The sequence below is a fragment of the Aphelocoma coerulescens genome, unplaced genomic scaffold, assembly GCF_041296385.1.
Source record: "Aphelocoma coerulescens isolate FSJ_1873_10779 unplaced genomic scaffold, UR_Acoe_1.0 HiC_scaffold_274, whole genome shotgun sequence".
NCBI classification, from domain to species: Eukaryota; Metazoa; Chordata; class Aves; order Passeriformes; family Corvidae; genus Aphelocoma; species Aphelocoma coerulescens.
Window position 1 is genome coordinate 46,421 of NW_027183618.1, and position 18,800 is coordinate 65,220.

An 18,800-nucleotide genomic window follows, 5' to 3' on the forward strand; every position below is an offset into this window, starting at 1 on the left:
GGATGGGTTTTGTGGGATTTGGGATGGTTTTTGTGGGATTTGGGATGGTTTTTGTGGGATTTGGGATGGTTTTTATGGGATTTGAGATGGTTTTTGTGGGATTTGGGATGGGTTTTGTGGGATTTGGGATGGTTTTTGTGGGATTTGGGATGGGTTTGGTGGGATTTGGGATGGGTTTTGTGGGATTTGGGATGGTTTTTATGGGATTGGGGGTGGTTTTTATGGGATTTGGGATGGTTTTTGTGGGATTTGGGATGGTTTTTATAGGATTTGGGATGGTTTTGTGGGATTTGGGATGGTTTTTGTGGGATTTGGGATGGTTTTTATGGGATTTGGGATGGTTTTTGTGGGATTTGGGATGGTTTTTGTGGGATTTGGGATGGTTTTTATAGGATTTGGGATGGTTTTGTGGGATTTGGGATGGTTTTTGTGGGATTTGGGATGGTTTTTATAGGATTTGGGATGGGTTTTATGGGATTTGGGATGGTTTTTGTGGGATTTGGGATGGTTTTTATGGGATTTGGGATGGGTTTTATGGGATTTGGGATGGGTTTTGTGGAATTTGGGATGGTTTTTGTGGGATTTGGGATGGTTTTTGTGGGATTTGGGATGGTTTTTGTGGGATTTGGGATGGGTTTTATGGGATTTGGGATGGTTTTTGTGGGATTTGGGGTGGTTTTTGTGGGATTTGGGATGGTTTTTGTGGGATTTGAGATGGGTTTTGTGGAATTTGAGATGGGTTTTGTGGGATTTGGGATGATTTTTTTGGGATTTGGGATGGTTTTTTGGGATTTGGGATGGTTCTTGTGGGATTTGGGATGGTTTTTGTGGGATTTGGGATGGTTTTTGTGGGATTTGGGATGGGTTTTATGGGATTTGGGATGGTTTTTATGGGATTTGGGATGGGTTTTGTGGGATTTGGGATGGGTTTTATGGGATTTGGGATGGTTTTATGGGATTTGGGATGGTTCTTGTGGGATTTGGGATGGTTTTTATGGGATTTGGGATGGTTTTTGTGGGTTTTGGGATGGTTTTTGTGGAATTTGAGATGGTTTTTGTGGGATTTGGGATGGTTTTTGTGGGATTTGGGATGGGTTTTATGGGATTTGGGATGGGTTTTGTGGGATTTGGGATGGTTTTTGTGGGATTTGTGATGGTTTTTATGGGATTTGGGATGGTTTTTATGGGATTTGGGATGGTTTTTGTGGAATTTGAGATGGTTTTTATGGGATTTGGGATGGTTTTGCGGGATTTGGGATGGTTTTGTGGGATTTGGGATGGGTTTGTGGGATTTGGGATGGTTTTTGTGGGATTTGGGATGGTTTTTGTGGGATTTGGGATGGTTTTTGTGGGATTTGGGATGGTTTTTGTGGGATTTGGGATGGTTTTTGTGGGATTTAGGATGGGTTTGGTGGGATTTAGAGGGATTTTGGGGCCGTTTCTGGGGATTTCTGGCAGGTTTTGTGCCAAAAAATCCCTGAAATCCCTCCTGGATCGGCCCCAGAAGGAGAAGTGCCAGGATAGGTGAGGGCTGGCATCGATCCTGGATGGATTTTGGGGGAATTTCTTGGGATTTCGGGACGTTTTGGGGTGGTTTTGATGGAATTCTGGTCGGGTTTTGCGCTGGGATTCCCTCCCAGAGAATTTCGCGGGAATTCCGGCTGCTTTTGGGGGAAATTTGGGATTTTTTCCAAGGAAATCCCGGCTGCTTTTTGGGCTGGGATTCATCCCGGTGCCTTTTGGAGGGATTGGGCTCTCCCACATTTCCCACTCAGCTTTTCCCGGATTTCCCAGCCTGGTTTTCCACCTTTCTCCCAAATTTTCCCAAATTTCTCTCCCAGATTTTCCCAAATTTCTCTCCCAAATTTTCCATTCCTCTTTTCCAGTTCTCTCCCAAAATTTCCCACTCCAATTTCCCACTTTTCTCTCAGGTTTCCCAATCTGATTTTCCCAAATTTCTCCCAAATTTTCCCAATTTTTCCCAAATTTCCCACTCCAATTTCCCACTTTCCTCCCAAATTTTCCAATTCTCTCCCAAATTTCCCTCTCTCATTTCCCACTTTTCTCCCAGGTTTCCCAATCAGTTTTTCCCAAATTTCTCCCAAATTTTCCCCATTTTTCCCCAATTTCCCACTCTGGGTTTCCACATCCCTTTCCCAAATTTCCCACTCCAATTTCCCACTTTCCTCCCAAATTTTCCCCATTTCTCCCAAAATTTCCCACTCCAATTTCCCACTTTTCTCCCAGATTTTCCAATCTCCTTTTCCATATTTTTCCCAGATTTTTCCTACATTTCCCTCTCTGCTTTTCCCCATTTTTCCCAAATTTCCCACTCCAATTTCCCACTTTTCTCTCAGGTTTTCCAATCTCTTCTTCCCAAATTTCTCCCAAATTTTCCCCATTTTTCCCAAATTTCCCACTCTGGTTTTCCACATCCCTTTCCCAAATTTCCCACTCCAATTTCCCACTTTCCTCCCAAATTTCCCCCATTTTTCCCAAATTTCCCACTCCAATTTCCCCCTTTTCACCCAGATTTTCCAATCTCTTTTTCCATATTTTTCCCGGATTTTTCCCACATTTCCCTCTCTGCTTTTCCCCATTTTTCCCAAATTTCCCACTCCAATTTCCCACTTTTCTCTCAGGTTTCCCAATCAGTTTTTCCCAAATTTCTCCCAAATTTCCCCCATTTTTCCCAAATTTCCCACTCTGGTTTTCCACATCCCTTTCCCAAATTTCCCACTCCAATTTCCCACTTTCCTCCCAAATTTTCCAATTCTCTCCCCAATTTCCCACTCCAATTTCCCCCTTTTCTCCCAGATTTTCCAATCTCTTTTTCCATATTTTTCCCAGATTTTTCCCACATTTCCCTCTCTGCTTTTCCCCATTTTTCCCAAATTTCCCACTCCAATTTCCCACTTTTCTCTCAGGTTTCCCAATCAGTTTTTCCCAAATTTCTCCCAAATTTTCCCCATTTTCCCCAGATTTCCCACTCTGGTTTTCCACATCCCTTTCCCAAATTTCCCACTCCAATTTCCCACTTTCCTCCCAAATTTTCCAATTCTCTCCCAAATTTCCCGCTCCAATTTCCCCCTTTTCTCCCAGATTTTCCAATCTCTTTTTCCATATTTTTCCCAGATTTTTCCCACATTTCCCTCTCTGCTTTTCCCCATTTCTCTCCCAAATTTCCCACTCCAATTTCCCACTTTTCTCTCAGGTTTCCCAATCTGTTTTTCCCAAATTTCTCCCAAATTTTCCCCATTTTTCCCCAATTTCCCACTTTGGTTTTCCACATCCCTTTCCCAAATTTCCCCCATTTTTCCCAAATTTCCCACTCCAATTTCCCACTTTCCTCCCAAATTTCCCCCATTTTTCCCAAATTTCCCACTCTCATTTCCCACTTTTCTCTCAGGTTTCCCAATCTGATTTTCCCAAATTTCTCCCAAATTTCCCCCATTTTTCCCAAATTTCCCACTCTGGTTTTCCACATCCCTTTCCCAAATTTCCCACTCCAATTTCCCAGTTTCCTCCCAAATTTTCCAATTCTCTCCCAAATTTCCCACTCCAATTTCCCACTTTTCTCTCAGGTTTTCCAATCTGTTCTTCCCAAATTTCTCCCAAATTTTCCCCATTTTTCCCAAATTTCCCACTCTGGTTTTCCACATCCCTTTCCCAAATTTCCCACTCCAATTTCCCACTTTCCTCCCAAATTTTCCCCATTTCTCCCCAAAATTTCCTACTCCAATTTCCCCCTTTTCTCCCAGATTTTCCAATCTCCTTTTCCATATTTTTCCCAGATTTTTCCTACATTTCCCTCTCTGCTTTTCCCCATTTTTCCCAAATTTCCCACTCCAATTTCCCACTTTTCTCCCAGGTTTTCCAATCTGTTCTTCCCAAATTTCTCCCAAATTTTCCAATTCTCTCCCAAATTTCCCACTCCAATTTCCCCCTTTTCTCCCAGATTTTCCAATCTCCTTTTCCCAAATTTCCCCCATTTTTCCCAAATTTCCCACTTTTCTCCCAGATTTTCCAATCTCCTTTTCCATATTTTTCCTGGATTTTTCCCACTTTTCCCTCTCTGCTTTTCCCCATTTTTCCCAAATTTCCCTCTCCAATTTCCCACTTTTCTCTCAGGTTTCCCAATCTGATTTTCCCAAATTTCTCCCAAATTTCCCCCATTTTTCCCAAATTTCCCACTTCAATTTCCCACTTTTCTCTCAGGTTTCCCAATCTGTTCTTCCCAAATTTCTCCCAAATTTCCCCCATTTTTCCCAAATTTCCCACTCTGGTTTTCCACATCCCTTTCCCAAATTTCCCACTCCAATTTCCCACTTTCCTCCCAAATTTTCCCCATTTCTCCCCAAAATTTCCCGCTCCTATTTCCCACTTTCCTCTCAAATTTTCCAATCTCCTTTTCCATATTTTTCCCAGATTTTTCCCACATTTCCCTCTCTGCTTTTCCCCATTTTTCCCAAATTTCCCACTCCATTTTCCCACTTTTCTCTCAGGTTTCCCAATCAGTTTTTCCCAAATTTCTCCCAAATTTCCCCCATTTTTCCCCAATTTCCCACTTTGGTTTTCCACATCCCTTTCCCAAATTTCCCACTCCAATTTCCCACTTTCCTCCCAAATTTCCCCCATTTTTCCCAAATTTCCCACTCCAATTTCCCACTTTTCTCCCAGATTTTCCAATCTCCTTTTCCCAAATCTCTCCCAAATTTCCCCCATTTTTCCCAAATTTCCCACTTTTCTCCCAGATTTTCCAATCTATTTTTCCATATTTTTCCCAGATTTTTCCCACATTTCCCTCTCTGCTTTTCCTGGATTTTTCCCAAAATTTCCTACTCTGCTTTCCCGCTTTCCTCCCAGATTTTCCAATCTCCCTTTCCCTACTTTTCCCAGATTTTCCCCACATTTCCCCCTCTTCTTCCCCCCTTTCCTCCCCCACTTCCCGCCCTCCTCTCCCAGCTCCCCCCTCCGCATTTCCCGGGATTCCCCTGCCCTCCCCTCCTCTCCCCTCCCCCCCTCCCCATTCCCCAGAATCCCCCTCCTCCTCTCGAATCCCTCCTTTCCGGCTCTTCCCGCCATTTCCCAGCATTCCCTCCTCTTCCCGCTCTTCCCGCCATTTCCCAGCATTCCCGGCTCTTCCCGCCATTTCCCAGCCTTCCCTCCTCTCTGGCTCTTCCCGCCATTTCCCAGCATTCCCTCCTTTCCGGCTCTTCCCGCCATTTCCCAGCATTCCCGGCTCTTCCCTCCATTTCCCAGCATTCCCTCCTTTCCCTCTCTTCCCGCCCTTTCCCACCATTCCCTCCTCTCCGTCTCTTCCCGCCATTTCCCAGCATTCCCTCCTCTCCGGCTCTTCCCGCCGTTTCCCAGCATTCCCTCCTCTCCGGCTCTTCCCGCCGTTTCCCAGCATTCCTGTCTCTTCCCGCCGTTTCCCAGCATTCCCGCCTCTTCCCTCTGTTTCCCAGCATTCCCGGCTCTTCCCGCCATTTCCCAGCATTCCCTCTTTTCCTCCTCTTCCCGCCATTTCCCAGCATTCCCTTCTCTTCCCGCCCTTTCCCACCATTCCCTCCTTTCCCTCTCTTCCCGCCCTTTCCCACCATTCCCTCCTTTCCCTCTCTTCCCTCCATTTCCCACCATTCCCGTCTTTTCCCGCCATTTCCCAGCATTCCCTCCTTTCCTCCTCTTCCTGCCATTTCCCACCATTCCCTCCTTTCCCTCTCTTCCCGCCATTTCCCAACATTCCCTCTTTTCCTCCTCTTCCCGCCATTTCCCAGCATTCCCTTCTCTTCCCGCCCTTTCCCACCATTCCCTCCATTCCCGTCTCTTCCCGCCGTTTCCCACCATTCCCTCCTTTCCGGCTCTTTCCTCCATTTCCCACCATTCCTGTCTCTTCCCGCCCTTTCCCACCATTCCCTCCTTTCCCTCTCTTCCCTCCATTTCCCTCCTTTCCTTCTATTCCCGCCCTTTCCCACCATTCCCGTCTCTTCCCTCCATTTCCCACCATTCCCGTCTCTTCCCTCCATTTCCCACCATTCCCTCCTTTCCCTCTCTTCCCTCCATTTCCCTCCTTTCCTTCTATTCCCGCCCTTTCCCACCATTCCCGTCTCTTCCCTCCATTTCCCACCATTCCCGTCTCTTTCCTCCATTTCCCACCATTCCCTCCTTTCCCTCTCTTCCCTCCATTTCCCACCATTCCCGTCTTTTCCCGCCATTTCCCAGCATTCCCTCCTTTCCTCCTCTTCCCGCCATTTCCCACCATTCCCTCCTTTCCCTCTCTTCCTGCCATTTCCCAACATTCCCTCTTTTCCTCCTCTTCCCGCCATTTCCCAGCATTCCCTTCTCTTCCCGCCCTTTCCCACCATTCCCTCCTTTCCCTCTCTTCCCGCCGTTTCCCAGCATTCCCTCCTTTCCGGCTCTTTCCTCCATTTCCCACCATTCCCTCCTTTCCGGCTCTTTCCTCCATTTCCCACCATTCCTGTCTCTTCCCGCCCTTTCACACCATTCCCTCCTTTCCCTCCATTTCCCAGCATTCCCTCTCTTCCCTCCATTTCCCAACATTCCCTCTCTTCCCTCCATTTCCCAACATTCCCTCCTTTCCCTCCATTTCCCACCATTCCCTCTCTTCCCTCCATTTCCCACCATTCCCTCCTTTCCCTCTCTTCCCTCCATTTCCCTCCTTTCCCGTCTCTTCCCGCCCTTTCCCACCATTCCCTCCTTTCCCTCTCTTCCCGCCCTTTCCCACCATTCCCTCCTTTCCCTCTCTTCCCTCCCTTTCCCACCATTCCCGTCTCTTCCCTCCCTTTCCCACCATTCCCTCCTTTCCCTCTCTTCCCTCCATTTCCCACCATTCCCGCCTCTTCCCGCCCTTTCCCAGCATTCCCTCCTTTCCTCCTCTTCCTGCCATTTCCCACCATTCCCTCCTTTCCCTCTCTTCCCGCCATTTCCCAACATTCCCTCTTTTCCTCCTCTTCCCGCCATTTCCCAGCATTCCCTTCTCTTCCCGCCCTTTCCCACCATTCCCTCCTTTCCCTCTCTTCCCGCCGTTTCCCACCATTCCCTCCTTTCCGGCTCTTTCCTCCATTTCCCACCATTCCTGTCTCTTCCCGCCCTTTCCCACCATTCCCTCCTTTCCCTCCATTTCCCACCATTCCCTCCTCTTCCCGCCCTTTCCCACCATTCCCGTCTCTTCCCTCCATTTCCCACCATTCCCGTCTCTTTCCTCCATTTCCCACCATTCCCTCCTTTCCCTCTCTTCCCTCCATTTCCCACCATTCCCGTCTTTTCCCGCCATTTCCCAGCATTCCCTCCTTTCCTCCTCTTCCCGCCATTTCCCACCATTCCCTCCTTTCCCTCTCTTCCCGCCATTTCCCAACATGCCCTCTTTTCCTCCTCTTCCCGCCATTTCCCAGCATTCCCTTCTCTTCCCGCCCTTTCCCACCATTCCCTCCTTTCCCTCTCTTCCCGCCATTTCCCACCATTCCCTCCTTTCCCGCCATTTCCCACCATTCCCTCCTTTCCTCCTCTTCCCGCCCTTTCCCACCATTCCCGTCTCTTCCCTCCATTTCCCGCCATTCCCTCCTCTTCCCGCCATTTCCCACCATTCCCTCTTTTCTTTCTCTTCCCTCCATTTCCCACCATTCCCGTCTCTTCCCGCCATTTCCCACCATTCCCTCCTTTCCCTCCTCTTCCCGCCATTTCCCACCATTCCCTCCTTTCCCTCTCTTCCCTCCATTTCCCTCCTTTCCCTCTCTTCCCGCCCTTTCCCACCATTCCCTCCTTTCCTCCTCTTCCCTCCGTTTCCCACCATTCCCGTCTCTTCCCGCCGTTTCCCACCATTCCCTCCTTTCCCTCTCTTCCCTCCATTTCCCACCATTCCCTCCTCTTCCCGCCATTTCCCACCATTCCCTCCTTTCCTCCTCTTCCCGCCATTTCCCAGCATTCCCTTCTCTCCGGCTCTTCCCGCCCTTTCCCAGCATTCCCGTCTCTTCCCTCCATTTCCCGCCATTCTCTCCTTTCCCTCTCTTCCCTCCGTTTCCCACCATTCCCTCCTCTTCCCGCCATTTCCCACCATTCCTGTCTCTTCCCGCCCTTTCCCACCATTCCCTCCTTTCCTTCTCTTCCCTCCATTTCCCGCCATTCCCTCCTCTTCCCGCCCTTTCCCACCATTCCCTCCTTTCCCTCTCTTCCCGTCCATTCCCTCCTTTCCCTCTCTTCCCGCCCTTTCCCGCCATTCCCGTCTCTTCCCTCCATTTCCCACCATTCCCGTCTCTTCCCTCCATTTCCCACCATTCCCGTCTCTTTCCTCCATTTCCCACCATTCCCTCCTTTCCCTCTCTTCCCTCCATTTCCCACCATTCCCGTCTTTTCCCGCCATTTCCCAGCATTCCCTCCTTTCCTCCTCTTCCCGCCATTTCCCACCATTCCCTCCTTTCCCTCTCTTCCCGCCATTTCCCAACATTCCCTCTTTTCCTCCTCTTCCCGCCATTTCCCAGCATTCCCTTCTCTTCCCGCCATTTCCCACCATTCCCTCCTTTCTTTCTCTTCCCTCCATTTCCCACCATTCCCGTCTCTTCCCGCCGTTTCCCACCATTCCCTCCTTTCCGGCTCTTTCCTCCATTTCCCACCATTCCTGTCTCTTCCCGCCCTTTCCCACCATTCCCTCCTTTCCCTCCATTTCCCACCATTCCCTCCTCTTCCCTCCATTTCCCACCATTCCCGTCTCTTCCCTCCATTTCCCACCATTCCCTCCTTTCCCTCTCTTCCCTCCATTTCCCACCATTCCCGTCTTTTCCCGCCATTTCCCAGCATTCCCTCCTTTCCTCCTCTTCCCGCCATTTCCCACCATTCCCTCCTTTCCCTCTCTTCCCGCCATTTCCCAACATGCCCTCTTTTCCTCCTCTTCCCGCCATTTCCCAGCATTCCCTTCTCTTCCCGCCCTTTCCCACCATTCCCTCCTTTCCCTCTCTTCCCGCCATTTCCCACCATTCCCTCCTTTCCCGCCATTTCCCACCATTCCCTCCTTTCCTCCTCTTCCCGCCCTTTCCCACCATTCCCGTCTCTTCCCTCCATTTCCCGCCATTCCCTCCTCTTCCCGCCATTTCCCACCATTCCCTCTTTTCTTTCTCTTCCCTCCATTTCCCACCATTCCCGGCTCTTCCTGCCATTTCCCACCATTCCCTCCTTTCCCTCCTCTTCCCGCCATTTCCCACCATTCCCTCCTTTCCCTCTCTTCCCTCCATTTCCCTCCTTTCCTTCTATTCCCGCCCTTTCCCACCATTCCCGTCTCTTCCCTCCATTTCCCACCATTCCCGTCTCTTTCCTCCATTTCCCACCATTCCCTCCTTTCCCTCTCTTCCCTCCATTTCCCACCATTCCCGTCTTTTCCCGCCATTTCCCAGCATTCCCTCCTTTCCTCCTCTTCCCGCCATTTCCCACCATTCCCTCCTTTCCCTCTCTTCCTGCCATTTCCCAACATTCCCTCTTTTCCTCCTCTTCCCGCCATTTCCCAGCATTCCCTTCTCTTCCCGCCCTTTCCCACCATTCCCTCCTTTCCCTCTCTTCCCGCCGTTTCCCAGCATTCCCTCCTTTCCGGCTCTTTCCTCCATTTCCCACCATTCCCTCCTTTCCGGCTCTTTCCTCCATTTCCCACCATTCCTGTCTCTTCCCGCCCTTTCACACCATTCCCTCCTTTCCCTCCATTTCCCAGCATTCCCTCTCTTCCCTCCATTTCCCAACATTCCCTCTCTTCCCTCCATTTCCCAACATTCCCTCCTTTCCCTCCATTTCCCACCATTCCCTCTCTTCCCTCCATTTCCCACCATTCCCTCCTTTCCCTCTCTTCCCTCCATTTCCCTCCTTTCCCTCTCTTCCCGCCCTTTCCCACCATTCCCTCCTTTCCCTCTCTTCCCTCCCTTTCCCACCATTCCCGTCTCTTCCCTCCCTTTCCCACCATTCCCTCCTTTCCCTCTCTTCCCTCCATTTCCCACCATTCCCGCCTCTTCCCGCCCTTTCCCAGCATTCCCTCCTTTCCTCCTCTTCCTGCCATTTCCCACCATTCCCTCCTTTCCCTCTCTTCCCGCCATTTCCCAACATTCCCTCTTTTCCTCCTCTTCCCGCCATTTCCCAGCATTCCCTTCTCTTCCCGCCCTTTCCCACCATTCCCTCCTTTCCCTCTCTTCCCGCCGTTTCCCACCATTCCCTCCTTTCCGGCTCTTTCCTCCATTTCCCACCATTCCTGTCTCTTCCCGCCCTTTCCCACCATTCCCTCCTTTCCCTCCATTTCCCACCATTCCCTCCTCTTCCCGCCCTTTCCCACCATTCCCGTCTCTTCCCTCCATTTCCCACCATTCCCGTCTCTTTCCTCCATTTCCCACCATTCCCTCCTTTCCCTCTCTTCCCTCCATTTCCCACCATTCCCGTCTTTTCCCGCCATTTCCCAGCATTCCCTCCTTTCCTCCTCTTCCCGCCATTTCCCACCATTCCCTCCTTTCCCTCTCTTCCCGCCATTTCCCAACATGCCCTCTTTTCCTCCTCTTCCCGCCATTTCCCAGCATTCCCTTCTCTTCCCGCCCTTTCCCACCATTCCCTCCTTTCCCTCTCTTCCCGCCATTTCCCACCATTCCCTCCTTTCCCGCCATTTCCCACCATTCCCTCCTTTCCTCCTCTTCCCGCCCTTTCCCACCATTCCCGTCTCTTCCCTCCATTTCCCGCCATTCCCTCCTCTTCCCGCCATTTCCCACCATTCCCTCTTTTCTTTCTCTTCCCTCCATTTCCCACCATTCCCGTCTCTTCCCGCCATTTCCCACCATTCCCTCCTTTCCCTCCTCTTCCCGCCATTTCCCACCATTCCCTCCTTTCCCTCTCTTCCCTCCATTTCCCTCCTTTCCCTCTCTTCCCGCCCTTTCCCACCATTCCCTCCTTTCCTCCTCTTCCCTCCGTTTCCCACCATTCCCGTCTCTTCCCGCCGTTTCCCACCATTCCCTCCTTTCCCTCTCTTCCCTCCATTTCCCACCATTCCCTCCTCTTCCCGCCATTTCCCACCATTCCCTCCTTTCCTCCTCTTCCCGCCATTTCCCAGCATTCCCTTCTCTCCCGCTCTTCCCGCCCTTTCCCAGCATTCCCGTCTCTTCCCTCCATTTCCCGCCATTCTCTCCTTTCCCTCTCTTCCCTCCGTTTCCCACCATTCCCTCCTCTTCCCGCCATTTCCCACCATTCCTGTCTCTTCCCGCCCTTTCCCACCATTCCCTCCTTTCCTTCTCTTCCCTCCATTTCCCGCCATTCCCTCCTCTTCCCGCCCTTTCCCACCATTCCCTCCTTTCCCTCTCTTCCCGTCCATTCCCTCCTTTCCCTCTCTTCCCGCCCTTTCCCGCCATTCCCGTCTCTTCCCTCCATTTCCCACCATTCCCGTCTCTTCCCTCCATTTCCCACCATTCCCGTCTCTTTCCTCCATTTCCCACCATTCCCTCCTTTCCCTCTCTTCCCTCCATTTCCCACCATTCCCGTCTTTTCCCGCCATTTCCCAGCATTCCCTCCTTTCCTCCTCTTCCCGCCATTTCCCACCATTCCCTCCTTTCCCTCTCTTCCCGCCATTTCCCAACATTCCCTCTTTTCCTCCTCTTCCCGCCATTTCCCAGCATTCCCTTCTCTTCCCGCCATTTCCCACCATTCCCTCCTTTCTTTCTCTTCCCTCCATTTCCCACCATTCCCGTCTCTTCCCGCCGTTTCCCACCATTCCCTCCTTTCCGGCTCTTTCCTCCATTTCCCACCATTCCTGTCTCTTCCCGCCCTTTCCCACCATTCCCTCCTTTCCCTCCATTTCCCACCATTCCCTCCTCTTCCCTCCATTTCCCACCATTCCCGTCTCTTCCCGCCGTTTCCCACCATTCCCTCCTTTCCCTCTCTTCCCTCCATTTCCCACCATTCCCGTCTTTTCCCGCCATTTCCCAGCATTCCCTCCTTTCCTCCTCTTCCCGCCATTTCCCACCATTCCCTCCTTTCCCTCTCTTCCCGCCATTTCCCAACATGCCCTCTTTTCCTCCTCTTCCCGCCATTTCCCAGCATTCCCTTCTCTTCCCGCCCTTTCCCACCATTCCCTCCTTTCCCTCTCTTCCCGCCATTTCCCACCATTCCCTCCTTTCCCGCCATTTCCCACCATTCCCTCCTTTCCTCCTCTTCCCGCCCTTTCCCACCATTCCCGTCTCTTCCCTCCATTTCCCGCCATTCCCTCCTCTTCCCGCCATTTCCCACCATTCCCTCTTTTCTTTCTCTTCCCTCCATTTCCCACCATTCCCGGCTCTTCCTGCCATTTCCCACCATTCCCGTCTCTTCCCGCCATTTCCCACCATTCCCTCCTTTCCCTCCTCTTCCCGCCATTTCCCACCATTCCCTCCTTTCCCTCTCTTCCCTCCATTTCCCTCCTTTCCTTCTATTCCCGCCCTTTCCCACCATTCCCGTCTCTTCCCTCCATTTCCCACCATTCCCGTCTCTTTCCTCCATTTCCCACCATTCCCTCCTTTCCCTCTCTTCCCTCCATTTCCCACCATTCCCGTCTTTTCCCGCCATTTCCCAGCATTCCCTCCTTTCCTCCTCTTCCCGCCATTTCCCACCATTCCCTCCTTTCCCTCTCTTCCTGCCATTTCCCAACATTCCCTCTTTTCCTCCTCTTCCCGCCATTTCCCAGCATTCCCTTCTCTTCCCGCCCTTTCCCACCATTCCCTCCTTTCCCTCTCTTCCCGCCGTTTCCCAGCATTCCCTCCTTTCCGGCTCTTTCCTCCATTTCCCACCATTCCCTCCTTTCCGGCTCTTTCCTCCATTTCCCACCATTCCTGTCTCTTCCCGCCCTTTCCCACCATTCCCTCCTTTCCCTCCATTTCCCAGCATTCCCTCTCTTCCCTCCATTTCCCAACATTCCCTCCTTTCCCTCCATTTCCCACCATTCCCTCTCTTCCCTCCATTTCCCACCATTCCCTCCTTTCCCTCTCTTCCCTCCATTTCCCACCATTCCCGTCTCTTCCCTCCATTTCCCAGCATTCCCTCTTTTCCCCCTCTTCCCTCCATTTCCCACCATTCCCGTCTCTTCCCGCCGTTTCCCACCATTTCCCACCATTCCCTCCTCTTCCCGCCCTTTCCCACCATTCCCTCCTTTCCTTCTCTTCCCGCCCTTTCCCACCATTCCCTCCTTTCCCTCTTTTCCCACTCTTTCCCACCATTCCCGCCTCTTCCTGCCCTTTCCCACCATTCCCTCCTTTCCCTCTCTTCCCAGCATTCCCTCCTTTCCCTCTCTTCCCACCATTCCCTCCTTTCCCTCTCTTCCCGCCCTTTCCCACCATTCCCTCCTTTCCCTCTCTTCCCTCCATTTCCCTCCTTTCCTTCTCTTCCCGCCCTTTCCCACCATTCCTGTCTCTTCCCTCCATTTCCCACCATTCCCTCCTTTCCCTCTTTTCCCGCCCTTTCCCACCATTCCCGTCTCTTCCCGCCGTTTCCCATCGTTCCCTCTTTTCCCCCCCCTCAGGGTGACGCAGTGCAGGTACAAACGCATCGGCTGCCCCTGGCAGGGCCCTTTCCACGAGCTCTCCGTGCACGAATCCGAGTGCACGCATCCCACCAAAACCGGCAACGAGCTCATGGACATCCTGGACGAGATGGACCAAACGCGCCAGAAGGAGATGCAGCTCTACAACAGCATCTTCAGCCTGCTCAGCTTCGAGAAAATCGGATACACCGGTACGGATACAGGGGGAAAAACACCACCAAAAAATCGGGAATTCGCGGCATTCCCGAAAATCCCCGGCGCCGCCGCGGAAACGACGCCGAGCGGGATCCGTTCGCCTTGCCGAGTTCCGAGTCGCTGCGATTGCCCGGGGGTTTTTTGGGGGATCTGCTCGGGGCGTTCCTGGTTTTTTCCAAGGGTTTTTTCCCGGTTTTTTGGTGGGGGGAGGGGAATTCCGGGAATTTTGTAAAGGAGGGGTGGAGGGGATTTGGGGCTTTGGGGTTGGAAAAGGGCGGGAATTGGGTTCGGCGGGAATTCCGGGGTTTTTCGGGGATCTGCTCGGGGCATTCCGGTTTTTTCCAAGGGTTTTCCCGGTTTTCTGCTGGGGTTGGGGTGGGGGAGGGGAGGAGGAGAATTCTGGGAATTTTATAAGGGAGGGGTGGAGGGAATTTGGGGGTTTGGGGTTGGAAAAGGGCGGGAATTGGGTTCACGGGAATTCCGGGGTTTTTCGGGGATCTGCTCGCGGCATTCCCGTTTTTTCCAAGGGTTTTCCCGGTTTTCCGGTGGGGGGAGGGGGGAGGAGGAGAATTTAGGATTTTTTAGGGGAGGGGTGGAGGGAATTTGGGGGTTTGGGGTTGGAAAAGGGCGGGAATTGGGTTCACGGGAATTCCGGGGTTTTTCGGGGATCTGCTCGCGGCATTCCCGTTTTTTCCAAGGGTTTTCCCGGTTTTCCGGTGGGGGGAGGGGGGAGGAGGAGAATTTAGGATTTTTTAGGGGAGGGGTGGAGGGAATTTGGGGGTTTGGGGTTGGAAAAGGGCGGGAATTGGGTTCACGGGAATTCCGGGGTTTTTCGGGGATCTGCTCGTGGCGTTCCTGTTTTTTCCAAGGGTTTTTTCCCGGTTTTTTGGTGGGGGGAGGGGAATTCCGGGAATTTTGTAAAGGAGGGGCGGAGGGGATTTGGGGCTTTGGGGTTGGAAAAGGGCAGGAATTGGGTTCGGCGGGAATTCCGGGGTTTTTCGGGGATCTGCTCGCGGCATTCCCGCTTTTCCCAAGGGTTTTCCCGGTTTTCCGGTGGGGGGAGGGGGGAGGAGGAGAATTTGGGATTTTGTAGGGGAGGGGTGGAGGGAACTTGGGGGTTTGGGGTTGGAAAAGGGCGGGAATTGGGTTCAACGGGAATTCCAGGGATTTTCGGGGATCTGCTCGCGGCATTCCGGTTTTTTCCGAGGGTTTTCCCGGTTTTCCGGTGGGGTTGGGGTGGGGGTGGGGGAGGAGGAGAATTCTGGGAATTTTGTAGGGGAGGGGCGGAGGGAATTTGGGAGTTTGGGGTTGGAAAAGGGCGGGAATTGGGTTCGGCGGGAATTCCGGGGTTTTTTGGGGATCTGCTCGCGCCATTCCCATTTTTTCCAAGGGTTTTCCCGGTTTTCTGGTGGGGTTGGGGTGGGGGAGGGGAGGAGGAGAATTCTGGGAATTTTGTAGGGGAGGGTCGGAGGGAATTTGGGAGTTTGGGGTTGGAAAAGGGCGGGAATTGGGTTCGGCGGGAATTCCGGCGTTTTTTGGGAATCTGCTCGCGGCATTCCCGTTTTTTCCAAGGGTTTTTTCCAGGTTTTTTGGTGGGGGGAGGGGAATTCCGGGAATTTTGTAAAGGAGGGGTGGAGGGAATTTGGGAGTTTGGGGTTGGAAAAGGGCGGGAATTGGGTTCGGCGGGAATTCCGGGGTTTTTTGGGGATCTGCTCGGGGCATTCCTGTTTTTTCCAAGGGTTTTTTCCCGGTTTTTTGGTGGGGGGAGGGGAATTCCGGGAATTTTGTAAAGGAGGGGCGGAGGGAATTTGGGGGTTTGGGGTTGGAAAAGGGCGGGAATTGGGTTCGGCGGGAATTCCGGGGTTTTTCAGGGATCTGCTCGGGGCGTTCCTGTTTTTTCCAAGGGTTTTCCCGGTTTTCCGGTGGGGTTGGGGTGGGGGAGGGGAGGAGGAGAATTCTGGGAATTTTGTAGGGGAGGGGAATTCCAGGAATTTTGTAAAGGAGGGGCGGAGGGAATTTGGGGGTTTGGGGTTGGAAAAGGGCGGGAATTGGGTTCGGCGGGAATTCCGGGGTTTTTCGGGGATCTCCTCGGGGTATTCCTGTTTTTCCCAAGGTTTTTCCCGGTTTTTTGGTGGGGTTGGGGTGGGGGAGGAGAATTTGGGATTTTTTAGGGGAGGGGCGGAGGGAGTTTGGGGCTTTGGGGTTGAAAAAGGGCGGGAATTGGGTTCGGCGGGAATTCCGGGGTTTTTCGGGGATCTGCTCGCGGCATTCCCGTTTTTTCCAAGGTTTTTCCTGTTTTTTTGGTGGGGGGAGGGGAATTCCGGGAATTTTGTAAGGGAGGGCTGGGGGGAATTTTGGGAATTCTGTGGGATAAGGATGAATCCTGTCGGGATCTGGGGCTAATTCCAGGAAATTTTTAGGATATCCATGAATCCTGTCAGGATCCAGTTTTAATTCCAGGAATTTTTTAGGATATCCATGAATCCTGTCAGGATCCAGTTTTAATTCCAGGAATTTTTTAGGATATCCATGAATCCTGTCGGGATCCAGTTTTAATTCCGGGAATTTTTTAGGATATCCAAGAATCCTGTCAGGATCCAGTTTTAATTCCAGGAATTTTTTTGGATATCCATGAATCCTGTCGGGATCCAGTTTTAATTCCAGGAATTTTTTAGGATATCCATGAATCCTGTTGGGATCCAGTTTTAATTCCGGGAATTTTTTAGGATATCCATGAATCCTGTTGGGATCCAGTTTTAATTCCAGGAATTTTTTCGGATATCCATGAATCCTGTTTTGATCCAGTTTTAATTCCGGGAATTTTTTAGGATATCCATAAATTTTCTTAGGATCCGGTGCTAATTCCAGGATTTTTTTCGGACATCCACGAACCCTCTTAGGCGTCCCCTTCTCATTCCCGCAATTTTTTCAGACCTCCCCCTCACCTCTTTCCCATCCCCCACCACTCCCACGCCCGTTTTAACATCTCCCTCCAACCTGGAATCCCCTCCCCTCTCCCCCTGCCCCCTCCACCTCCTCCTGGCAGAATTCCGACCCGACTCCGACCGTTTCTCCCACTTTTTTTTCCTCTTTTCCCCCCTCCCCCAGAGGTCCAATTCCGCCCGTACCGCACCGACGACTTCATCACGCGCCTCTACTACGAGACGCCGCGCCTCACCGTGCTCAACCAGACCTGGGTGCTGAAGGCGCGCGTCAACGACTCCGAGCGCAACCCCAACCTGTCGTGCAAGCGCACGCTGAGCTTCCAGCTCATCCTCAAGAGCAAGGTCAACTCGCCCATGGAATGCTCCTTCCTGCTCCTCGAGGGGCCCTACGACGACGTCAAGATCAACCCCGTCATCTACCACTTCGTCTTCAGCAACGAGAGCAACGAGACCGACTACATGGCGCTGCCCATCGTCGACTCGGTGGAGTGTAACAAACTGCTGGCGGCCAAGAACATCAACCTCCGGCTTTTTATATTCCAGATCCAAAAATAAAAAAAAAAAACAAAAAAACAACAAAAAAACCAAAAAAAAAAACCAAAACAAACAAAAAAATGGACTCGGGAGGAAAGGAGGAAAAAAAAAAACCAGGAAAAACGGGAAAAAAAAAAGATTTTACGGCCGCGTCGCAAAGATTTTCCTCTTCCCCCTCCCGCCTTCGTTCTCTGCCTCGGGTTCCGACGTTGGCCGGCGGCGGGGTTGGGTTGGGTTGGGTTGGGTTGGGTTGGGTTGGGTTGGGTTGACTTGGGTTGGTTGAGTTGAGTTGGGTTGAGTTGAGTTGGGTTGGGTTGGGTTGGGTTGAGTTGGGTTGGGTTGGGTTGGGTTGGGTTGACTTGGGTTGGTTGAGTTGAGTTGGGTTGAGTTGAGTTGGGTTGGGTTGGGTTGGGTTGAGTTGGGTTGGGTTGGGTTGAGTTGGGTTGGGTTGAGTTGGGTTGAGTTGAGTTGGGTTGGGTTGGGTTGGGTTGGGTTGAGTTGGGTTGGGTTGGGTTGGGTTGGGTGGGGTTGAGTTGGGTTGGGTTGGGTTGGGTTGAGTTGGGTTGAGTTGGGTTGGGTTGAGTTGAGTTGAGTTGGGTTGGGTTGGGTTGAGTTGGGTTGAGTTGGGTTGAGTTGGGTTGGGTTGGGTTGAGTTGAGTTGGGTTGGGTTGAGTTGGGTTGAGTTGGGTTGGGTTGGGTTGAGTTGGGTTGAGTTGAGTTGGGTTGAGTTGGGTTGGGTTGAGTTGAGTTGGGTTGGGTTGAGTTGGGTTGAGTTGGGTTGAGTTGGGTTGGGTTGAGTTGGGTTGAGTTGAGTTGGGTTGAGTTGGGTTGGGTTGGGTTGGGTTGAGTTGAGTTGGGTTGAGTTGGGTTGAGTTGGGTTGAGTTGGGTTGGGTTGAGTTGGGTTGGGTTGGGTTGAGTTGGGTTGGGTTGGGTTGAGTTGAGTTGAGTTGGGTTGAGTTGGGTTGGGTTGAGTTGAGTTGGGTTGGGTTGAGTTGGGTTGGGTTGAGTTGGGTTGGGTTGAGTTGGGTTGAGTTGAGTTGAGTTGGGTTGGGTTGAGTTGGGTTGAGTTGGGTTGGGTTGGGTTGGGTTGGTTGGGTTGGGTAGGGTTGGGTTGAGTTGAGTTGGGTTGGGTTGAGTTGGGTTGAGTTGGGTTGAGTTGGGTTGGTTGGGTTGGGTTGAGTTGGGTTGGGTTGGGTTGAGTTGGGTTGAGTTGGGTTGAGTTGAGTTGGGTTGGGTTGAGTTGAGTTGGGTTGGGTTGAGTTGGGTTGAGTTGAGTTGGGTTGGGTTGAGTTGAGTTGCGTTGGTTGAGTTGAGTTGAGTTGGGTTGAGTTGGGTTGGGTTGAGTTGGGTTGGGTTGGGTTGAGTTGGGTTGAGTTGGGTTGAGTTGGGTTGGGTTGAGTTGGGTTGGGTTGGGTTGGGTTGGGTTGGTTGAGTTGAGTTGGGTTGGGTTGAGTTGGGTTGGGTTGGGTTGAGTTGGGTTGGGTGGAGTTGGGTTGGGTTGAGTTGGGTTGGGTTGGGTTGAGTTGAGTTGGGTTGAGTTGAGTTGGGTTGAGTTGGGTTGGGTTGGGTTGGGTTGGGTTGGGTTGGGTTG

The 18,800-nt window shown here is 51.8% G+C and overlaps 1 protein-coding gene across 1 annotated transcript in view; it reads left to right on the forward strand.

Annotated features, from left to right (window-relative positions):
* LOC138101393 (zinc finger TRAF-type-containing protein 1-A-like) overlaps positions 1 to 17,352 on the forward strand; it is a 58,757-nt gene extending 41,405 nt beyond the window's left edge. Inside the window, exons 3-4 of the mRNA XM_068999197.1 lie at positions 13,514 to 13,725; positions 16,838 to 17,352. Of these exons, the coding sequence (XP_068855298.1) occupies positions 13,514 to 13,725; positions 16,838 to 17,229 (604 nt within the window). The 3' untranslated portion in view covers positions 17,230 to 17,352. The remainder of the gene's footprint in view (positions 1 to 13,513; positions 13,726 to 16,837) is intronic.
* Positions 17,353 to 18,800: the final 1,448 nt, after the last annotated feature.